General features: G+C 41.8%; 1 protein-coding gene across 2 annotated transcripts in view; it reads right to left on the bottom strand.

The window, feature by feature from the left end:
- The window catches only part of LOC121386640 (multidrug resistance-associated protein 1-like), a 111,745-nt gene that overhangs the window by 83,202 nt on the left and 3,762 nt on the right, over nt 1–24,781 (bottom strand). For both annotated transcript variants that reach the window (XM_041517610.1, XM_041517611.1), the window contains exons 2-7: nt 20,089–20,268; nt 12,572–12,694; nt 11,788–11,916; nt 9,893–10,018; nt 4,448–4,509; nt 1,202–1,345 (exon numbers count right to left, since the gene is read on the bottom strand). In XM_041517610.1, the coding sequence (XP_041373544.1) occupies nt 1,202–1,345; nt 4,448–4,509; nt 9,893–10,018; nt 11,788–11,916; nt 12,572–12,694; nt 20,089–20,175 (671 nt within the window). In that variant the 5' untranslated portion in view covers nt 20,176–20,268. The remainder of the gene's footprint in view (nt 1–1,201; nt 1,346–4,447; nt 4,510–9,892; nt 10,019–11,787; nt 11,917–12,571; nt 12,695–20,088; nt 20,269–24,781) is intronic.

Below are 24,781 nucleotides of genomic sequence, written 5' to 3'. Positions count from 1 at the left end.
CACTCGAGTTCCAGTCGCAGTCCGCAGATTGTCACGTAATCGGTGTGCAGTGGTTGTGCGTTGACGTAGAGCCATATTGGTGATGTAGCGGTCCTCTCTATTTGTAGTGCTTCGGGGTCTTCCCGAACGTGGACGATTTCGAACAGAATTCGTTGCTTGGTACCGTTGCCACAGTCGGCCAACGACACTCTGACTGACACCAAGTCTCAGAGCAACATTTCTTTGCGTATTACCATCCTGAAACCAAGCAATAGCCCTTCCTCGATCTTCGATAGTCAGTTGAAGTCGTACCATTGTCGAATTTTGAGTGTGCACCGTACACGAACGCAAGCTCCAATTATACGGAAATTCAGCATTGGGAATATGGAATACACATGCAAAGAGTGCAAATGAAGCGCTTTGTGAAAAAGCAAGTTATGGGCACTTAGCAGACCTTTCGCTTTCGCCCTAATTTACGTGCGTATGTAAGCATGTTTTCGCCATTAGAACTAGTCGACAGTGTCAATGACAGTGGATTTGAATTCATTTATGGGTTGCTTAGACCCACTTTCGTCAAAATGGAACAATATCATGCGTGACATTATGGTCTAGCTAATATAACTGACATTCAGAAAATAATGTCGAAAATATCGTCTGACCCTTAAATTCTTTTGAGTAGTATATATATATTTATGAGCTGCCATTAGATACCGTTTATCTTACAATGAGTTGTTTTAAAATGTATCTAACCAGTGAAAGTGAGTTTGATATGTGTCTAAACAACGAGTTGTAAGATAAATGGTATCTAACGTACACGAATATAGTATTCTATTTCATACATATCTTCAGAAACAATTTTAAAATAAATGTAAACGCCTTTTTGAACTAAAACCTATGTACGACCCAAGTCAACTTGTGCGTCACAGACAAGTCAATTTTAGCTTTACGAATATGTCACATTTAGTGATCGACTTCATCTGTGCGTTTTCAATGGGTGGTATGGCATTGGTGACCTGGTCATCACCTAGGTACAGCCAGTCATATGTATGTAAAATGTTATCGCACGTATATGTATTAACAAGTATGTGTTATCAAAAATAATTAATGTTCTCACCAACAGGTGTGTAAGAAAAGTTGATTTAAAAAAAAAAAAACTTAATTTTTCCAAGTGTGAAAAATAATCTTTCAAACAAAAGCTCATTGATCTAAGGGACTTACTCACCTTCTATTTATTCTGTTGACTCTGTTAACTTCTTTTTGCCACACCCTATTAAAGGCAGGAATAATGGTTTTACTTTTATCTCGAGGATGAAGTTCAAACAAATCATTCTCTTCAAGAGTTTTGCGGTATCCTGTGATAAGTAGCCTATAAAAGAAAGGAATGTTTGTTTAACAAGACTCCACACATTGCATAATTCAGGTCTATATGATGTTAAAGAAACGTAACTGCAATACATGGTCTCGAAACTTAGAGAAGAAGATCAAAGCTTGGTAGAGGCAATCATCAGGTTCTAATAGGCCAAACCAATTCCTTTTGCCGATAATGTTAACAATGATTAATAAACTTAATATAAGCAGCGTATCAACACACTCACATTTAATACACCTGCAAGAAAATGGGGGTCACATATCATTTAAGAGATTTAATTAATGTTTTTATTAGCAACCATCGTATTTGCTGAAAATCGCAGTTCCATGTTTGGGGGTACCCTGCACTAGTTTCAACCTCTGCTGTATACTGCGTACCAACTGTACAACAAATAAAACTGTATTTATTTATTGCCAATGGATGATAGTACTGGCATAAATAATCAATGTCACATATTACTACCAATCACAGCCACAGCCGTTTTCACTCCGTAAATATTTGATGATACACTTCAAACTTTGACATGGATGAAACTCTCTTCTTTGGTAGCATGCAACCATCAAGCTATATCATCCAGTAGGTAGGTGATGAGAGGGGAATTCACAACCATCGAGCTATATCATCCAGTAGGTAGGTGATGAGAGGGGAATTCACAACCATCGAGCTATATCATCCAGTAGGTAGGTGATGAGAGGGGAATTCACAACCATCGAGCTATATCATCCAGTAGGTAGGTGATGAGAGGGGAATTCACAACCATCGAGCTATATCATCCAGTAGGTAGGTGATGAGAGGGGAATTCACAACCATCGAGCTATATCATCCAGTAGGTAGGTGATGAGAGGGGAATTCACAACCATCGAGCTATATCATCCAGTAGGTAGGTGATGAGAGGGGAATTCACAACCATCGAGCTATATCATCCAGTAGGTAGGTGATGAGAGGGGAATTCACAACCATCGAGCTATATCATCCAGTAGGTAGGTGATGAGAGGGGAATTCACAACCATCGAGCTATATCATCCAGTAGGTAGGTGATGAGAGGGGAATTCACAACCATCGAGCTATATCATCCAGTAGGTAGGTGATGAGAGGGGAATTCACAACCATCGAGCTATATCATCCAGTAGGTAGGTGATGAGAGGGGAATTCACAACCATCGAGCTATATCATCCAGTAGGTAGGTGATGAGAGGGGAATTCACAACCATCGAGCTATATCATCCAGTAGGTAGGTGATGAGAGGGGAATTCACAACCATCGAGCTATATCATCCAGTAGGTAGGTGATGAGAGGGGAATTCACAACCATCGAGCTATATCATCCAGTAGGTAGGTGATGAGAGGGGAATTCACAACCATCGAGCTATATCATCCAGTAGGTAGGTGATGAGAGGGGAATTCACAACCATCGAGCTATATCATCCAGTAGGTAGGTGATGAGAGGGGAATTCACAACCATCGAGCTATATCATCCAGTAGGTAGGTGATGAGAGGGGAATTCACAACCATCGAGCTATATCATCCAGTAGGTAGGTGATGAGAGGGGAATTCACAACCATCGAGCTATATCATCCAGTAGGTAGGTGATGAGAGGGGAATTCACAACCATCGAGCTATATCATCCAGTAGGTAGGTGATGAGAGGGGAATTCACAACCATCGAGCTATATCATCCAGTAGGTAGGTGATGAGAGGGGAATTCACAACCATCGAGCTATATCATCCAGTAGGTAGGTGATGAGAGGGGAATTCACAACCATCGAGCTATATCATCCAGTAGGTAGGTGATGAGAGGGGAATTCACAACCATCGAGCTATATCATCCAGTAGGTAGGTGATGAGAGGGGAATTCACAACCATCGAGCTATATCATCCAGTAGGTAGGTGATGAGAGGGGAATTCACAACCATCGAGCTATATCATCCAGTAGGTAGGTGATGAGAGGGGAATTCACAACCATCGAGCTATATCATCCAGTAGGTAGGTAATGAGAGGGGAATTCACAACCATCAAGCTATATCATCCAGTAGGTAGGTAATGAGAGGGGAATTCACAACCATCAAGCTATATCATCCAGTAGGTAGGTAATGAGAGGGGAATTCACAACCATCAAGCTATATCATCCAGTAGGTAGGTAATGAGAGGGGAATTCACAACCATCAAGCTATATCATCCAGTAGGTAGGTAATGAGAGGGGAATTCACAACCATCAAGCTATATCATCCAGTAGGTAGGTAATGAGAGGGGAATTCACAACCATCAAGCTATATCATCCAGTAGGTAGGTAATGAGAGGGGAATTCACAATCAAGCTATCATCCAGCTATATCATCCAGTAGGTAGGTAATGAGAGGGGAATTCACAACCATCAAGCTATATCATCCAGTAGGTAGGTAATGAGAGGGGAATTCACAACCATCAAGCTATATCATCCAGTAGGTAGGTAATGAGAGGGGAATTCACAACCATCAAGCTATATCATCCAGTAGGTAGGTAATGAGAGGGGAATTCACATTTATCAAGCTATATCATCCAGTAGGTAGGTAATGAGAGGGGAATTCACAATTATCAAGCTATATCATCCAGTAGGTAGGTAATGAGAGGGGAATTCACAACCATCAAGCTATATCATCCAGTAGGTAGGTAATGAGAGGGGAATTCACAACCATCAAGCTATATCATCCAGTAGGTAGGTAATGAGAGGGGAATTCACAGTTATCAGGTGAAGCAAATCCCCCAACCCAGGTTAAATAATAAGCATACACCCATGAATGGATATAAGGATATTTATTGTAAAACCAGTGGCGGATCCAGAAAACCCATTTAGGGGGGCCCCAGTGACATGAGGTGGAATGCCAAAGGAACTTTGGGGGAGATTAATTGGGAGGGGGGGGGGATCGTAAAAAATTAATATTAAATAAAATGTTAACTATCGCAAAATTTATGGGGGGAGCTCGGGCCGTCTCTCCCCCCCCCCCCCGAACCCGTCTCTGAAAATGTTTTGTTTTAATGCAAACTGTTTATAGAAATACACCTACTGTGCCTAAATTAATTTTAATATTATCTCCAAATTATGTTCTAGCAGTATGATTCTACTTACGAGTTCATCCATGAAAATGTCACGCGACTTGGAAAGGAAGCTTTGGTTTCTGGTGATGGCGGCTGAAACAAACAGAACTTTAATTAAATACATATAAAAAGAAGTAATTTCACCCTCTTCTTTCAAGATTATCAAGCACATTTTGATTTTATTACAAGGTCGGAAATTGTGCTGTTCAGGTTGATATAGAATAAAATACCAAGGTAAAAAGGTAACTGAAGAACATGAAAATTACATGAAGTGTGGATTTTTAAAATATTTTTATTTCTATGATGAGCATATCGACAAGAACGTAGAGTGAAACTCCTCTAACCGGACACCCTCGGGACCAAGTAAAAAGTCTGGTTTTAAGAGGTACAACATGTATCCGGTTTAGAGAGGTTCCCTTCTGTACAGATATTTAAAAAGGGACTATGAAAAATGTCTGGTTTTGAGGGGATTCCGGTTTATAGAGGGTCCGTTTTTAAGATGTTTCACTGTATATGAATATGCCACGGTGCTTCTGTGAAATGAACCACGGAGCTTAATAAATTCCCGCTTACTGGTGCTAAAACTGTCTGGTTCCGTACGTAACTTGGAGTGGACTACACTAGATACATACAAAACTCTCACCTGGTTCTATACGTAACTTGGAGTGGACTACACTAGTTACATACAAAACTCTCATCTGGTTCTATACGTAACTTGGAGTGGACTATACACTAGTTACATACAAAACTCTCACCTGGTTCTATACGTAACTTGGAGTGGACTATACACTAGTTACATACAAAACTCTCACCTGGTTCCGTACGTAACTTGGAGTGGACTACACTAGTTACATACAAAACTCTCACTTGGACTGAAGATTTACTGGTGCTAAAACTGTCTGGATCCGTACGTAACTTGGAGTGGACTACACTAGTTACATACAAAACTCTCACCTGGTTCTATACGTAACTTGGAGTGGACTACACTAGTTACATACAAAACTCTCACCTGGTTCTATACGTAACTTGGAGTGGACTATACACTAGTTACATACAAAACTCTCACCTGGTTCCGTACGTAACTTGGAGTGAACTATACAAGTTACATACAAAACTGTCACCTGGTTCTATACGTAACTTGGAGTGGACTATACACTAGTTACATACAAAACTCTCACCTGGTTCCGTATGTAACTTGGAGTGGACTACACTAGTTACATACAAAACTCTCACTTGGACTGAAGATTTACTGGTGCTAAAATTGTCTGGTTCCGTACGTAACTTGGAGTGGACTATACACTAGTTACATACAAAACTCTCACATGGTTCCGTACATAACTTGGAGTGGACTATACACTAGTTACATACAAAACTCTCACTTGGACTGAAGATTTACTGGTGCTAAAACTGTCTGGTTTCGTACGTAACTTGGAGTGGACTATACGCTATTGTCCGAACCAAATTGTTAATAACTACGAAAAATTACTCTCCTACCTTTAATTGCCGTTAGATTTCCTCCAAAGTTTGTCCAGACACAAATCGCAAAAAAACCACTACAAATATACAGATTCCACACACGAGACTGCAACGATGTTGCCGATATTGTCTTTGCTGAGATTGCACAGGGAAAAATACATGCAGTTTTCTGCCGTCTGCCATCTTGCTTCTTTATGGAATACTCTTCAAGAGGGGTGAAAGCCTCCAAAGTATGTGACACAATTAATATGAAATCGATGATCTCTAGTGGTATCATTAAAATAATAATAATAATAATTTTAAAAAATAATAATAATATGACGTCATCACGTTTGCTTTTATATCATAACATGTTATGACGTTGTTAGATTAAGTCCTATCCTTTCACCACTCTTGAAGAATATTCCATAAAAAGTCAAAATGGCAGCTGATACAAAATTACATGCTTTTTTCCCTATACGCTCTCAGCGAAGTCGATATAGGTGACATGGTTATCATCTGGTATGTGGAATCTGTGTCATTGTAATGGTTTTTTCAAGATTTGTGTCTGGACAAACTTTGGAGGAAATCTAACGGCAATTAAAGGTAGGAGAGTAATGTTTCGTAGTTGTTAACAATTTGGTTCGGACAATAGTTACATACAAAACTCTCACTTCGACTGAAGATTTACTGGTGCTAAAACTGTCTGGTTCCGTACGTAACTTGGAGTGGACTATACACTAGTTACATACAAAACTCTCACTTGGACTGAAGATTTACTCAAATCTAGCCACATGCATCACAAAAATTAACATAAACATCTATTTTAAGATCTATTCTGTATTTACATTAATTTGGTTGTTATATTTAATGGTAAATAACATTAAGACAATGTTCATTTCTGATGTCCAAAGTTTTGCCAATTATTTAGGAACATTTTATTATTTATTTTTTGGTCTGTGCAAGGAGATTCATTTTTTTCCTGTCTGTTTTAATACATGCACATGACTCCAGGGAAAATCTCAGAGGGAACTGTGTTCAAATGTGGAAAAAAACAGAAAGAAATGTTTTATTTAACGATGCACTCAACACATTTTATTTATGGTTATATGGCGTCAGACATATGGTTAAGGACCACACAGATTTTGAGAGGAAACCTGCTGTCGCCACTACATGGGCTACTCTTTCCGATTAGCAAGGGATCTTTTATTTGCGCTTCCCACAGGCAGGATAGCACAAACCATGGCCTTTGTTGAACCAGTTATGGATCACTGGTCGGTGCAAGTGGTTTACACCTACCCATTGAGCCTTGCGGAGCACTCACTCAGGATTTGGAGTCGGTATCTGGATTAAAAATCCCATGCCTCGACTGGGATCCAAACCCAGTACCTACCAGCCTGTAGACCGATGGCCTAACCACGACGCCACCGAAGCCGGTGTTCAACTGTTGAAGTATCTGGAGTTCAGAAAGGCCCCATTTTCAAAGAAGAACTCACATACAAGATAAATTTTGTTTTAGACAATATTGATTCTGTCTTTTTTTAATAGTGGTAGGTTTGGTTGACAGGTTAAAGTCCTTTTAATAAATATGCAACATATTTTGTTTTTTCTTCAGTAATCTCAAGAGTACTGGTATAGTTTCTTTTGAATATCAGTATATTACTACATAAAAGACATAAACCTGTATTAAACGTATGTAACATACTATTGTGACACAAACGTGTATTAAACGTATGTAACATACTATTGTGACACAAACGTGTATTAAATGTATGTAACATACTATTGTGACACAAACGTGTATTAAACGTATGTAACATACTATTCTGACACAAACATGTATTAAACGTATGTAACATACTATGCTGACACAAACATGTATTAAACGTATGTAACATACTATTCTGACACAAACATGTATTAAACGTATGTAATATACTATTCTGACACAAACATGTATTAAACGTATGTAACGTATGTAACATACTATTCTGACACAAACATGTATTAAACGTATGTAACATACTATTCTGACACAAACATGTATTAAACGTATGTAACATACTATTCCGACATAAACATGTATTAAACGTATGTAACATACTATTCCGACACAAACCTGTATTAAACATATGTAACATACTATTCCGACATAAACCTGTATTAAACGTATGTAACATACTATTGTGACATAAACCTGTATTAAACGTATGTAACATACTATTGTGACACAAACATGTATTAAACGTATGTAACATACTATTCCGACATAAACCTGTATTAAACGTATGTAACATACTATTGTGACACAAACGTGTATTAAACGTATGTAACATACTATTGGGACACAAACGTGTAGTAAACGTATGTAACATACTATTCTGACACAAACGTGTATTAAACGTATGTAACATACTATTCTGACACAAACGTGTATTAAACGTATGTAACATACTATTCTGACACAAACGTGTATTAAACGTATGTAACATACTATTCTGACACAAACATGTATTAAACGTATGTAACGTATGTAACATACTATTCTGACACAAACATGTATTAAACGTATGTAACATACTATTCTGACACAAACATGTATTAAATGTATGTAACATACTATTCTGACATAAACATGTATTAAACGTATGTAACATACTATTCCGACATAAACATGTATTAAACGTATGTAACACACTATTCCGACATAAACCTGTATTAAACGTATGTAACATACTATTCTGACACAAACATGTATTAAACGTATGTAACATACTATTCCGACACAAACCTGTATTAAACGTATGTAACATACTATTGTGACACAAACATGTATTAAACATATGTAACATACTATTCTGACATAAACCTGTATTAAACATATGTAATATACTATTCTGACACAAACGTGTATTAAACGTATGTAACATACTATTCTGACATAAACCTGTATTAAACGTATGTAACATACTATTGTGACATAAACCTGTATTAAAACCTGTATTAAACATATGTAACATACTATTCTGACACAAACGTGTATTAAACGTATGTAACATACCGTATATCGCTGTGTATTAGCCGACTCCATGCATTAGCCGACCCCCTAGTTTCACCCTCCAAATCGGCTTTAAAATTATAGACCTTGTATATAAGCCGACCCCCCTATATAAAACTAACCAAGTCAGATGTCTGTGTGGTCTACAAAATGACAAAGTACATCTGCTTTCAAACGTCATTTGTCACAGCAAACTTATCCGGAAGCAGTAGCCGATTTCTATTTATAGAAACGGTGTCCGGTTAATTTATTTCTCGTAAAATATAAGTACCAAGATAGCGAAATATACCTAAACATTCTTGATTGCAGCCACACGTTAAAAACACAGTGACTGTTTGCATTGTTGATTGTGCTAATCGGTCTTTTCATTACTAGTCGGCTATACCCTACCATACCCAACCACCCGTGTCGATTAATCCCAAGCCGACAAACAAAACAAATGAAGCTGGAACAATTAACGTGTTCACCGGTTTAGTAAGCAGTTTTGTAATGACACGTGACCTGCGAAGTTTTCCGAAATTGTTTTGATCGGTCACCATTTATTGTTGTTTAAACAGAAATATTACTAAATAACTTTTAAACACCAACATTTATTAAAGATGAACATATATATACAATTTTAATATCTTTTATTTGTAATAGCTTGTGTTAAAATGCAATATTAAACCTTTATGAAAGCGGAAATGCAGAGCACAATAATGACAATAGATCGAGTCGAGCCATGACGTCACTATTCTAACTTTACATTTCCAATAAAATGTTGACTCCTTAGATAAGCCGACCCCAGCCTTTGACTTGATAAATTTTGTCTCAAAAAGTCGGCTAATACACAGCGATATACGGTACTATTCTGACATAAACCTGTATTAAACGTATGTAACATACTATTCTGACACAAACATGTATTAAACGTATGTAACATACTATTGTGACACAAACATGTATTAAACATATGTAACATACTATTCCAAGCTCATAGTAGCCTCTTCTTGATGTCTTCTCCGGAATAAACAAGAGCATCAGTTGAACAAAGACCAGAACAAAGTAGAGAATGAAAACAACAAAATTAAAGATGTCCGTATCATACTCCTGAAAAAAAGAAATGACTGTAATCATTACCGTAATATGTCCTCATACGTTCCAATTTATAAAGTTCATTGTGCATTGCTCACTATAGGTATTTGTCTATTGAGCAATTATATGACTCAGGGACATGAGGTGAAAAAATTAAATTCTATTTAATTTTATTATAGAAAATTAATTCATAAGACATTTGCCGAGAAGAGAGATATGAACCTGTATCTTGTTGTAGAGAGGAGAGAGATACGAACCTGTAGCTGTATTTTGGTGTAGAGTGGAGAGAGATACGAACCTCCAGCTGTATCTTGATGTAGAGTGGAGAGAGATACGAACCTGCAGCTGTATCTTGTTGTAGAGAGGAGAGAGATACGAACCTGCAGCTGTATCTTGTTGTAGAGAGATACAAACCTGCAGCTGTATCTTGGTGTAGAGTGGAGAGAGATACGAACCTGCAACTGTATCTCTTGTTGTAATGAGGAGAGAGATACGAACCTGCAGCTCTATCTTGGTGTAGAGAGGAGAGATATACGAACCTGCAACTGTATCTCTTGTTGTAGAGAGGAGAGAGATACAAACCTGCAGCTCTATCTTGGTGTAGAGAAGAGAGAGATACGAACCTGCAGCTGTATCTTGGTGTAGAGAGGAGAGAGATACGAACCTGCAGCTCTATCATGGTGTAGAGAAGAGAGATATATGAACCTGCAGCTGTATCTTGGTGTAGAGTGGAGAGAGATACGAACTTGCAGCTGTATCTTGGTGTAGAAAAGACAGAGAGACGAACCTGCAGCTGTATCTTGGTGTAGAGTGGAGAGATACAAACCTGCAACTGTATCTTGGTGCAGAGTGGAGAGAGTATGAACCTGCAGCTGTATCTTGGTGTAGAGGAGAGACATACGAACCTGCAGCTGTATCTTAGTGTGGAGTGGAGAGAGATACGAACCTGCAGCTGTATCTTGGTGTACAGAGATATATACGAACCTGCAGCTGTATCTTGGTGTAGAGTGGAGAGATACAAACCTGCAACTGTATCTTGGTGTAGAGTGGAGAGAGATATGAACCTGCAGCTGTATCTTGGTGTAGAGTGGAGATAGATACGAACCTGCAGCTGTATCTTGGTGTAGAGGAGAGAGATACGAACCTGCAGCTGTATCTTAGTGTGGAGTGGAGAGAGATACAAACATGCAGCTGTATCTTGGTGTAGAGTGGAGAGAGATACGAACCTGCAGCTGTATCTTAGTGTACAGAGATATATACGAACCTGCAGCTGTATCTTAGTGTGGAGTGGAGAGAGATACGAACCTGCAGCTGTATCTTGGTGTAGAGGAGAGAGATATGAACCTGCAGCTGTATCTTAGTGTAGAGTGGAGAGAGATACGAACCTGCAGCTGTATCTTGGTGTACAGAGATATATACGAACCTGCAGCTGTATCTTAGTGTGGAGTGGAGAGAGATACAAACCTGCAGCTCTATCTTGGTGTAGAGAGAAGAGAGATACGAACCTGCAGCTGTATCTTAGTGTACAGAGATATATACGAACCTGCAGCTGTATCTTAGTGTGGAGTGGAGAGAGATACGAACCTGCAGCTGTATCTTGGTGTAGAGGAGAGAGATACGAACCTGCAGCTGTATCTTAGTGTAGAGTGGAGAGAGATACGAACCTGCAGCTGTATCTTGGTGTACAGAGATATATACGAACCTGCAGCTGTATCTTAGTGTGGAGTGGAGAGAGATACAAACCTGCAGCTCTATCTTGGTGTAGAGAGGAGAGAGATACGAACCTGCAGCTCTATCTTGGTGTAGAGTGGGATGATGGATGCAAGGAGCAGCACCAGCCAAAAGGTGAACTGAACACCCGACGTCACCAAACCTCTCCGTCGCTCCACCTGAGTGAGAACACTCGACAAGAGCTGCAAGAAAACGCTTTGATTACATACCCATTTAATCTTACTATACTAATAAAGACAATTCTGAGCATGCAATAAAACATTATTTTATTGAGCATGTGTTTAAAGGTTTGTTTTTCTAAAATATTGTGGTTGTGGCACTTGATCTACAGGTAACACTTGCTGCTGGCTCATAGACTACTCTTAACAACAAGGGTCTTTAGTCCGCTCTTTACCATGGCCAGAATACCACAGACCATGGGTTTTATTTTCACACACCAGATGTGTTATTGAAACAATAAATCTATTTACACATTTATAATGTATTAACTATTTAAAAAGATAATAACTTCATCATGTGAAGGTAATGGGAATGTTTCATTCGGCCTGAACAGAATAAAGTCAATATCCTGCTATTAACTAGTTATTATCTTTATCCTGCAGATGATAAAAATTAAGGGAAAAAGCTATTTCTGTTATTTTAGCTACATTGTATCTAGAGGTCAAGTGATGATTTTGCAATATACATGTAGCTATTTGTGTGATGTCACACATGAGTGACATCAAGTCATAATCTGCTAGTATAATCTGTTAGTCATCATAATCGGCCAACAGAAACAGTGGTTGCAGGATAAAGATATAAACTGTTGTGCGAGTCCTCTTCTCAACTGTTACTTACAAATGTTCCTGCCTTGACCCCTGAGGCAACAAATATGACTGCTGGTACTTTGTGGTGTTCATTGTCACTGACTGCCTTCAACAGTTCCACACACGACAGAAGGAAGAGAGACAAGCTGAAAAACTGTAAAACATCACACGTTACATATAAGCTTCAAACCCTGGCAAGTCATGCAATTAATGTTCATTTAACAAATAATCTCATTAGTATCACTTGTTTAAATTGCAGCAGGCCTTCTAGATTATGGTAGCCCCACTCTCATAGCTAGTGATATTCAGTGCTGGGCTAGTAAATAACTACTGTAACTAGCCCGACGGCTAGTGCAAAAAACTCAAGATTGTCAAATGCTGCATTTACACATTTTGTAAATATAAATATACTGCCCACTCTTTCCATCCACAATCTAATGATTTTTAAGCTCAGTCTCCCTCTTTAGGTGACATATCTGATCATTACTATTAGTAAAATTGTATTTATTTAAAGTAGGGCTAGTGAATTTTTAATCATGGCTAGTACATTTTTAAAATCACTGATCCCATGGCTAGTGGATTTTTATAAAATTCTAGAAGCCCTGCTGGAGTATTAAAGGTTAGGACCCATCCTCACAGGGATCTTGGTAAACAAAGCACACCACTTTCAACTGCCAAGAAAAATGGATCTTTACCATCCTTATGAGAGTTTTTCTTTGGATCTAACCCACCCACCCCTACCCTACCAGGTGGGCTGATGAAAGAATTTGGATGTGCAGTAACAGAGTTCAGGATTCTCTTACAGTGTCCATCAGATTTGGTAGGCATCGAAATAAGTCGAGAACAGTCATTCAAGTTACTACTTGAATGACAACTTGAAAGAGATTACATCAGGGGCCTAATTCACTAAACTCTCGCAACTTTGCGATCTTGCAGTGCAATGCTAAAAGACTTGCAAAGAGGATGCTTTGTTGTCTAGCAGAGCCTAAGAGACCTTTGTGAATAAGGCCCCAGAGCTTGAACTTAACGACGACACTGTTGGCAAAAGCCGTTGTTGATATATATATATTGACATAGGTCAGGAGCATCACTGATCGCACTTGTGTGCTGCTGTACAGCAATTACTGCTGTCGGTAAAGCTGTTCAATGATGGCAAAATGTATACAGCTGGGGCCTAATTCACAAAGGTCTCTTAGGCTCTGCTAGACAACAAAGCATCCTCTTTGCAATTTTTTTAGCATTGCACTGTGAGATCGCAATGTTGTGAGAATTTAGTGAATTAGGCCCCTGGTGTACATTACCTGCAGATATTTAACATTTGTACACGGACTTTTAAAACCCCCACTGCTGTTTGTAGACTCAAGATTGCCATTGGTGGGCTGTTTACTAATGGCATTGTTTTTTAATTGCTGTGGGCAACAAATTCTTAAGTTCGAGCCCTGTTACATGTCAAGGGGCGAGATATAGCCCAGTGGTACAGCGCTCGCTCGATGTGCGGTCGGTCTAGGATTGATCCCCATCGGTGGGCCCATTGGGCTATTTCTCATTCCAGCCAGTGCACCACAACTGGCATATCAAAGTCTGTGGTATGTACTACCCTGTCTGTGGGATGGTGCATATAAAAGATCCCTTGCTGCTAATCGAAAAAAGTAGCCCATGAAGTGGTGACAGTGGGTTTCCTCTCCCAATATCTGTGTGGTCCTTAACCATATATCTGATGCCATATAACTGTAAATAAAATGTGTTGAGTGCGTCGTTAAATAAAACATTTCTTTTTTGTTACATGTCAAAAAAGTCGAGAACAGTACTTAGCTATTGACAAAATATCATTCAAACAAAAACTACACCCCCTAACTTTTGATCAGTTGTTATTCAAGAAAGACATTCAAATATCAGTACCATTAGAACAGTGTTATGAATGAACAAGCATTATGAGAGTACCGATAAAGCAATACATGTCCCCCACTGCGCCCAACAAAATGTTGTAGTTCCTAAGTTCAAGGGCCATAACTGTGTAAAAATTGGTAAATTGCCATATAAGTTCAAGGTCTATAACTATGGCAACAAGAGTACTGGTGGCGTACATGATACGCCCGTCAGGAGATTGATGAAAAATCATAGATATATAGAGGATACTCCCCGAGTGTCTTGTGATATCATAATTTATCAGCACAAGTTGATTAAAGTATGAAATCCAAGGCTTGCCGAGGATTTTATACTTTTATTAATGAGTGCTGATAAATTATGATATCACAAGACACGAGGGGGGTATTCTTTTTATCATCCATTATCATTGTTTTCATTTGCGACAGTTGTAAACAATGTCAGTAATGTAGGTTGAATGTCAGCGGTAGACTTGTTAACTAGCAAAACGGCAGTGGCGTGACGTCACTAATGGTAGGTTTAGCGCTGAAACAAACACAGTGACGTAACAAAACACTGTCTTGTGATTAAAATTTGACCAGTCAAGATTATAAGAAGTGAAGTCTCCTGCGGAGATATCACAAATTATAGTGCCAGCGATATCTCCTAGAAAAGCCTTTAATGGATGATAATAATGCATGTTACGGGTTTGATTCAATTCTAATTATATCAAACTTTTGCAATGTGATGGATGAACTCTTTTTTTTGACCAACTACTGATGATAATGTATTCATTGGAGAAGGTGCTGTCTGTTTAATGAACTCTTGACTTCTTCAAAGGCTAAACAAGATTTTCCTAAGATGTTCAGACTATAGACAAATTATTTGATTTATTTTTATCACAATGACCTAGTAACTGAATACAAGATATGGTCCAGACAGGGATTTACTGTTAAGTGCAGTAGACCAAGAAAAGTAGGTCACAGCGACCTAGTAATAGTACGCAACACACCACCATCCCAAGTTGTTCCTGCATGTGAGGTTTGATGGTCGTGTATGCATACTTATTACACAGCAGTGTAAGATATTGCCCATGTCATAACAACCACTCAGTATCTACATGTTTGTAACTAGTGTAATATTGACGTGACATCTGCTTACTTCGGCATTGTGGCTTGTCTGCAGTTGGTTTGTAATAGATAAAATATTAAACTAGCTTGTCTGTCATACCATTTTTATGAAATTCGTGAGTGTTGGTATCTGACTCACTTTTGCTCGTCACATACCAAAACTGTTCACTCATTTCATAAAAATGGTATGACAGGCAAGCTTGTTTAGTATTCTATATGTATGCAAGATATGGTCTGGACAAGGATTTACTGTTGTGCAATAGACCGTGAAAAGTAGGTAACAGTGACCTAATAATAGTACACGACACACCGCCATCTCAAGTTGTTCCTACATGTGAGGTTTGATGGTCCTGTATGCATCTGTATGCAAGATATGGTCCAGACAAAGATTTACTGTTATGTGCAGTAGACCATGAAAAGTAGGTCACAGTGACCTAGTAATACCAAAACTGTTCACTCATTTCATAAAAATTTCCGATTGGACAGGGACAACAGACAATACCCATAGTCCCATCTGACTGGATAGGTAGGACAGACAACACCTATAGTCCCATCCAGCTAGACAGGTAGGACAGACAACATCTAGAGTCCCATTCAGCTAGACAGGTAGGACGGACAACACCTAGAGTCCCATTCAGCTAGACAGGTAGGACAGACAACACCTAGAGTCCCATTCGGCTAGACAGGTAGGACAGACAACACCTACATTCCCATCCAGCTAGACAGGTAGGACAGACAACACCTAGAGTCCCATTCAGCTAGACAGGTAGGACAGACAACACCTAGAGTCCCATCCAGCTAGACAGGTAGGACAGACAACACCTACAGTCCCATCCAGCTAGACAGGTAGGACAGACAACACCTAGAGTCCCATGCAGCTAGACAGGTAGGACAGACAACACCTAGAGTCCCATTCGGCTAGACAGGTAGGACAGACAACACCTAGAGTCCCATTCGGCTAGACAGGTAGGACAGACAACACCTAGAGTCCCATCCAGCTAGACAGGTAGGACAGACAACACCTACAGTCCCATTCGGCTAGACAGGTAGGACAGACAACACCTAGAGTCCCATTCAGCTAGACAGGTAGGACAGACAACACCTAGAGTCCCATTCGGCTAGACAGGTAGGACAGACAACACCTACATTCCCATCCAGCTAGACAGGTAGGACAGACAACACCTAGAGTCCCATTCAGCTAGACAGGTAGGACAGACAACACCTACAGTCCCATCCAGCTAGACAGGTAGGACAGACAACACCTAGAGTCCCATGCAGCTAGACAGGTAGGACAGACAACACCTAGAGTCCCATTCGGCTAGACAGGTAGGACAGACAACACCTAGAGTCCCATTCGGCTAGACAGGTAGGACAGACAACACCTAGAGTCCCATCCAGCTAGACAGGTAGGACAGACAACACCTACAGTCCCATCCAGCTAGACAGGTAGGACAGACAACACCTAGAGTCCCATCCAGCTAGACAGGTAGGACAGACAACACCTAGAGTCCCATCCAGCTAGACAGGTAGGACAGACAACACCTACAGTCCCATCCAGCTAGACAGGTAGGACAGACAACACCTAGAGTCCCATGCAGCTAGACAGGTAGGACAGACAACACCTAGAGTCCCATTCGGCTAGACAGGTAGGACAGACAACACCTAGAGTCCCATTCGGCTAGACAGGTAGGACAGACAACACCTAGAGTCCCATCCAGCTAGACAGGTAGGACAGACAACACCTACAGTCCCATTCGGCTAGACAGGTAGGACAGACAACACCTACAGTCCCATTCAGCTAGACAGGTAGGACAGACAACACCTAGAGTCCCATTCGGCTAGACAGGTAGGACAGACAACACCTAGAGTCCCATTCAGCTAGACAGGTAGGACAGACAACACCTACAGCCCCATCCAGCTAGACAGGTAGGACAGACAAAACCTACATCCCCATCCGGCTAGACAGGTAGGACAGACAACACCTAGAGTCCCATTCGGCTAGACAGGTAGGACAGACAACACCTAGAGTCCCATCCAGCTAGACAGGTAGGACAGACAACACCTACAGTCCCATCCAGCTAGACAGGTAGGACAGACAACACCTAGAGTCCCATCCGGCTAGACAGGTAGGACAGACAACACCTAGAGTCCCATCCGGCTAGACAGGTAGGACAGACAACACCTAGAGTCCCATCTGGCTAGACAGGTAGGACAGACAACACCTAGAGTCCCATCCGGCTAGACAGGTAGGACAGACAACACCTACACCTACAGTCCCATTCGGCTAGACAGGTAGGACAGACAACACCTAGAGTCCCATCCGGCTAGACAGGTAGGACAGACAACACCTAGAGTCCCATCCGGCTAGACAGGTAGGACAGACAACACCTAGAGTCCCATCCGGCTAGACAGGTAGGACAGACAACACCTAGAGTCCCATCCGGCTAGACAGGTAGGACAGACAACACCTAGAGTCCCATTCGGCTAGACAGGTAGGACAGACAACACCTAGAGTCCCATCCGGCTAGACAAGACAACACCTAGAGTCCCATTCGGCTAGACAGGTAGGACAGACAACACCTAGAGTCCCATCCGGCTAGACAGGTAGGACAGACAACACCTAGAGTCCCATCCGGCTAGACAGGTAGGACAGACAACACCTAGAGTCCCATCCGGCTAGACAGGTAGGACAGACAACACCTAGAGTCCCATCCGGCTAGACAGGTAGGACAGACAACACCTAGAGTCCCATCCAGCTAGACAGGTAGGACAGACAACACCTACAGTCCCATTCGGCTAGACAGGTAGGACGGACAAAACCTACAGTCCCATTCAGCTAGACGGGTAGGACAGACAAAACCTATAGTCCCATCTGACTAGACGGGTAGAACAGACAAAACCTATAGTCCCATTCGGCTAGACAGGTAGGACAGACAAAACCTACAGTCCCATTCGGCTAGACAGTTAGGACAGACAAAACCTACGGTCCCATTCGGCTAGACAAGTAGGACAGACAAAACCTATAGTCCTATCCGACTAGACGGGTAGAACAGACAAAGCCTATAGTCCCATCCAGCTGGACAGGTAGGACAGACAAAACCTACAGTCCCATCCAGCTAGACAGTTAGGACAGACAAAACCTAGTCCCATCCAGCTAGACAGTTAGGACAGACAAAACCTACAATCCCATCCGGCTAGACAGTTAGGACAGACAAAACCTACAGTCCCATCCAGCTAGACAGTTAGGACAGACAAAACCTACAATCCCATCCGGCTAGACAGGTAAGACAGACAAAACCTACAGTCCCATTCGGCTAGACAGTTAGGACAGACAAAACCTACAGTCCCATTCGGCTAGACAGGTAGGACAGACAAAACCTATAGTCCCATCCGACTAGACGGGTAGAACAGACAAAGCCTAGTCCCATCCGACTGGACAGGTAGGACAGACAAAACCTACAGTCCCATCCAGAGAAATATTTTTCACAAAGATAAATGTCTACAATGACAATCCTGTAACAGGGTGAAATGTTTAGTTTGGTGAACTGCAAGGGGCTATTCAACAATGCAATTTACTTCAGGTTATGTATTTCTGAGCCGATTGTTTTCTACATTACATTTCAAAAACACTTTTACTTATCTGCTTACATCAAAACAAACAGAAATTATTTACAAAAAAACATTTCTGTAGGAGGATGGGACGAACTATATATCTAGATAGAAAAATCATCCTATAGTATTTAAACTTTTCAACTGCATATGCTCTTGATTCCACTCCGGAACATTTTAAACCATTAACTATTTTAACTGAAAAGTAAAGTGCAAACCCTTTCACACATCCTCTCTCCCTCCTCTCCCCCAACCAGGTCAGGTCATATGGTTTTACATAGACATTCAGAACAAGCTGTTGTAGTGCACGCATGTCATGGGTGCAGGTGCCAGCCTTGACCAGCTCCTCTGTCCTGGACAGAAAAGGGTAGGGGTGGGTAGGAGAGGGGGGCAATTTTGGTGCTATTGAATTTTGAATATCCCGTAGGATTAAGGAAGAATTTTTTTTATTTAACGACGCACTCAACACATTTTATTTACGGTTATATGGCATCAGGCATATGGTTAAGGACCACACAGATACTGAGAGAGGAAACCCGCTGTCGCCGCTTCATGAGCTACTCTTTTCGATTAGCAGCAAGGGATCTTTTATATGCACCATCCCACAGACAGGATAGTACATACCATGGCCTTTGTTACACCAGTTGTGAAGCACTGGCTGGAACGAGAAATACCCCAATGGGTCCACTGATGCGGATCGATCCTAGACCTACCGCGCATCAAGCGAACGCTTTAACACTGGGCTATGTCCCACCCCATAGGATTAAGTCAAAAGAGAAATGTGGCGCAATTTCATGAAGGAATTTGGCACATTTTTGAACAGTTCACCGAAAAGTAAAAAGGGAGCTATGTGTTATTTTTAAAATTAGTACGCCGAAAGTAACTCATTACTGGAACCTAGCTTGCCCGAACCCTCTACATCTAGAATAGCATTCAAATTACTTACAGTCCTGGTAATGTTGAATGCATTCACTGGCAGAGTTGTCCACTCTTTGAGGGAACAAATGTAGGCTATGTAGAATGGCAATGCCATCCATAACCATGCACACGGACCCCACACTAACAGCGTGGACTGAAAACAGCTTGTGAATTGAGGCCATGAGTTATTTAGCAGCAACGTTTCGTTCTGAAATAGAGAATCAGGAAAGAAATGTTTAATTACACACAGAATTGTGTTTCCCTGGCTTGTGTTAGCATGGTGTGGTACCATGTCTCAATAGTCGAGAGCCATCTTGCCTTAATTAACAAGTGACATGAGAATCGTGGTTTCCCTGGCTTGTGTTAGCATGGTGCGGTACCATGTCTCAATAGTCGAGAGCCATCTTGCCTTAATTAACAAGTGACATGAGAATCGTGGTTTCCCTGGCTTGTGTTAGCATGGTGCGGCACCATGTCTCAATAGTCGAGAGCCATCTTGCCTTAACAAGTGACATGAGAATCGTGGTTTCCCTGGCTTGTGTTAGCATGGTGCGGCACCATGTCTCAATAGTCGAGAGCCATCTTGCCTTAACAAGTGACATGAGAATCGTGGTTTCCCTGGCTTGTGTTAGCATGGTGCGGTACCATGTCTCAATAGTCGAGAGCCATCTTGCCTTAACAAGTGACATGAGAATCGTGGTTTCCCTGGCTTGTGTTAGCATGGTGCGGCACCATGTCTCAATAGTCGAGAGCCATCTTGCCTTAACAAGTGACATGAGAATCGTGGTTTCCCTGGCTTGTGTTAGCATGGTGCGGCACCATGTCTCAATAGTCGAGAGCCATCTTGCCTTAACAAGTGACATGAGAATCGTGGTTTCCCTGGCTTGTGTTAGCATGGTGCGGCACCATGTCTCAATAGTCGAGAGCCATCTTGCCTTAACAAGTGACATGAGAATCGTGGTTTCCCTGGCTTGTGTTAGCATGGTGCGGTACCATGTCTCAATAGTCGAGAGCCATCTTGCTTTAATTAACAAGTGACATGAGAATCGTGGTTTCCCTGGCTTGTGTTAGCATGGTGCGGTACCATGTCTCAATAGTCGAGAGCCATCTTGCCTTAATTAACAAGTGACATGAGAATTGTGGTTTCCCTGGCTTGTGTTAGCATGGTGCGGTACCATGTCTCAATAGTCGAGAGCCATCTTGCCTTAACAAGTGACATGAGAATCGTGGTTTCCCTGGCTTGTGTTAGCATGGTGCGGCACCATGTCTCAATAGTCGAGAGCCATCTTGCTTTAATTAACAAGTGACATGAGAATCGTGGTTTCCCTGGCTTGTGTTAGCATGGTGCGGCACCATGTCTAAATAGTCGAGAGCCATCTTACCTTAACAAGTGACATGAGAATCGTGGTTTCCCTGGCTTGTGTTAGCATGGTGCGGCACCATGTCTCAATAGTCGAGAGCCATCTTGCTTTAATTAACAAGTGACATGAGAATCGTGGTTTCCCTGGCTTGTGTTAGCATGGTGCGGCACCATGTCTAAATAGTCGAGAGCCATCTTGCCTTAACAAGTGACATGAGAATCATGGTTTCCCTGGCTTGTGTTAGCATGGTGCGGTACCATGTCTCAATAGTCGAGAGCCATCTTGCCTTAATTAACAAGTGACATGAGAATCGTGGTTTCCCTGGCTTGTGTTAGCATGGTGCGGTACCATGTCTCAATAGTCGAGAGCCATCTTGCCTTAATTAACAAGTGACATGAGAATCGTGGTTTCCCTGGCTTGTGTTAGCATGGTGCGGTACCATGTCTCAATAGTCGAGAGCCATCTTGCCTTAACAAGTGACATGAGAATCGTGGTTTCCCTGGCTTGTGTTAGCATGGTGCGGTACCATGTCTCAATAGTCGAGAGCCATCTTGCCTTAACAAGTGACATGAGAATCGTAGTTTCCCTGGCTTGTGTTAGCATGGTGCGGCACCATGTCTCAATAGTCGAGAGCCATCTTGCCTTAATTAACAAGTGGAATGAGAATCGTGGTTTCCCTGGCTTGTGTTAGCATGGTGCGGTACCATGTCTCAATAGTCGAGAGCCATCTTGCCTTAACAAGTGACATGAGAATCGTGGTTTCCCTGGCTTGTGTTAGCATGGTGCGGTACCATGTCTCAATAGTCGAGAGCCATCTTGCCTTAACAAGTGACATGAGAATCGTGGTTTCCCTGGCTTGTGTTAGCATGGTGCGGCACCATGTCTCAATAGTCGAGAGCCATTTTGCCTTAATTAACAAGTGGAATGAGAATCGTGGTTTCCCTGGCTTGTGTTAGCATGGTGCGGTACCATGTCTCAATAGTCGAGAGCCATCTTGCCTTAACAAGTGACATGAGAATCGTGGTTTCCCTGGCTTGTGTTAGCATGGTGCGGTACCATGTCTCAATAGTCGAGAGCCATCTTGCCTTAACAAATGACATGAGAATCGTGGTTTCCCTGGCTTGTGTTAGCATGGTGCGGTACCATGTCTCAATAGTCGAGAGCCATCTTGCCTTAACAAGTGACATGAGAATCGTGGTTTCCCTGGCTTGTGTTAGCATGGTGCGGTACCATGTCTCAATAGTCGAGAGCCATCTTGCCTTAACAAGTGACATGAGAATCGTAGTTTCCCTGGCTTGTGTTAGCATGGTGCGGCACCATGTCTCAATAGTCGAGAGCCATCTTGCCTTAATTAACAAGTGGAATGAGAATCGTGGTTTCCCTGGCTTGTGTTAGCATGGTGCGGTACCATGTCTCAATAGTCGAGAGCCATCTTGCCTTAACAAGTGACATGAGAATCGTAGTTTCCCTGGCTTGTGTTAGCATGGTGCGGCACCATGTCTCAATAGTCGAGAGCCATCTTGCCTTAATTAACAAGTGGAATGAGAATCGTGGTTTCCCTGGCTTGTGTTAGCATGGTGCGGTACCATGTCTCAATAGTCGAGAGCCATCTTGCCTTAACAAGTGACATGAGAATCGTGGTTTCCCTGGCTTGTGTTAGCATGGTGCGGTACCATGTCTCAATAGTCAAGAGCCATCTTGCCTTAACAAGTGACATGAGAATCGTAGTTTCCCTGGCTTGTGTTAGCATGGTGCGGCACCATGTCTCAATAGTCGAGAGCCATCTTGCCTTAATTAACAAGTGACATGAGAATCGTGGTTTCCCTGGCTTGTGTTAGCATGGTGCGGTACCATGTCTCAATAGTCGAGAGCCATCTTACCTTAACAAATGACATGAGAATCGTGGTTTCCCTGGCTTGTGTTAGCATGGTGCGGTACCATGTCTCAATAGTCGAGAGCCATCTTGCCTTAACAAGTGACATGAGAATCGTGGTTTCCCTGGCTTGTGTTAGCATGGTGTGGTACCATGTCTAAATAGTCGAGAGCCATCTTGCCTTAACAAGTGACATGAGAATCGTGGTTTCCCTGGCTTGTGTTAGCATGGTGCGGTACCATGTCTCAATAGTCGAGAGCCATCTTGCTTTAATTAACAAGTGACATGAGAATCGTGGTTTCCCTGGCTTGTGTTAGCATGGTGCGGCACCATGTCTAAATAGTCGAGAGCCATCTTGCCTTAACAAGTGACATGAGAATCGTGGTTTCCCTGGCTTGTGTTAGCATGGTGCGGTACCGTCGAGAGCCATCTTGCTTTAATTAACAAGTGACATGAGAATCGTGGTTTCCCTGGCTTGTGTTAGCATGGTGAGGCACCATGTCTCAATAGTCGAGAGCCATCTTGCCTTAACAAGTGACATGAGAATCGTGGTTTCCCTGGCTTGTGTTAGCATGGTGCGTTACCATGTCTCAATAGTCGAGAGCCATCTTGCTTTAATTAACAAGTGACATGAGAATCGTGGTTTCCCTGGCTTGTGTTAGCATGGTGCGGCACCATGTCTCAATAGTCGAGAGCCATCTTGCCTTAACAAATGACATGAGAATCGTGGTTTCTCTGGCTTGTGTTAGCATGGTGCGGTACCATGTCTCAATAGTCGAGAGCCATCTTGCTTTAATTAACAAGTGACATGAGAATCGTGGTTTCCCTGGCTTGTGTAAGCATGGTGCGACACCATGTCTCAATAGTCGAGAGCCATCTTGCCTTAACAAGTGACATGAGAATCGTGGTTTCCCTGGCTTGTGTTAGCATGGTGTGGTACCATGTCTCAATAGTCGAGAGCCATCTTGCTTTAATTAACAAGTGACATGAGAATCGTGGTTTCCCTGGCTTGTGTTAGCATGGTGCGGCACCATGTCTCAATAGTCGAGAGCCATCTTGCCTTAACAAATGACATGAGAATCGTGGTTTCCCTGGCTTGTGTTAGCATGGTGCAGTACCATGTCTCAATAGTCGAGAGCCATCTTGCTTTAATTAACAAGTGACATGAGAATCGTGGTTTCCCTGGCTTGTGTTAGCATGGTGCGGCACCATGTCTCAATAGTCGAGAGCCATCTTGCCTTAACAAGTGACATGAGAATCGTGGTTTCCCTGGCTTGTGTTAGCATGGTGTGGCACCATGTCTCAATAGTCGAGAGCCATCTTGCTTTAATTAACAAATGACATGAGAATCGTAGTTTCCCTGGCTTGTGTTAGCATGGTGCGGAACCATGTCTCAATAGTCGAGAGCCATCTTGCCTTAACAAGTGACATGAGAATCGTAGTTTCCCTGGCTTGTGTTAGCATGGTGCGGCACCAAGTCTCAATAG

This window comes from Gigantopelta aegis, chromosome 12 (genome assembly GCF_016097555.1).
Source record: "Gigantopelta aegis isolate Gae_Host chromosome 12, Gae_host_genome, whole genome shotgun sequence".
Classification (NCBI taxonomy): Eukaryota; Metazoa; Mollusca; class Gastropoda; order Neomphalida; family Peltospiridae; genus Gigantopelta; species Gigantopelta aegis.
Note: the sequence above shows the minus strand (reverse complement) of the source record. Positions and strands in the feature narration are given on the sequence as shown.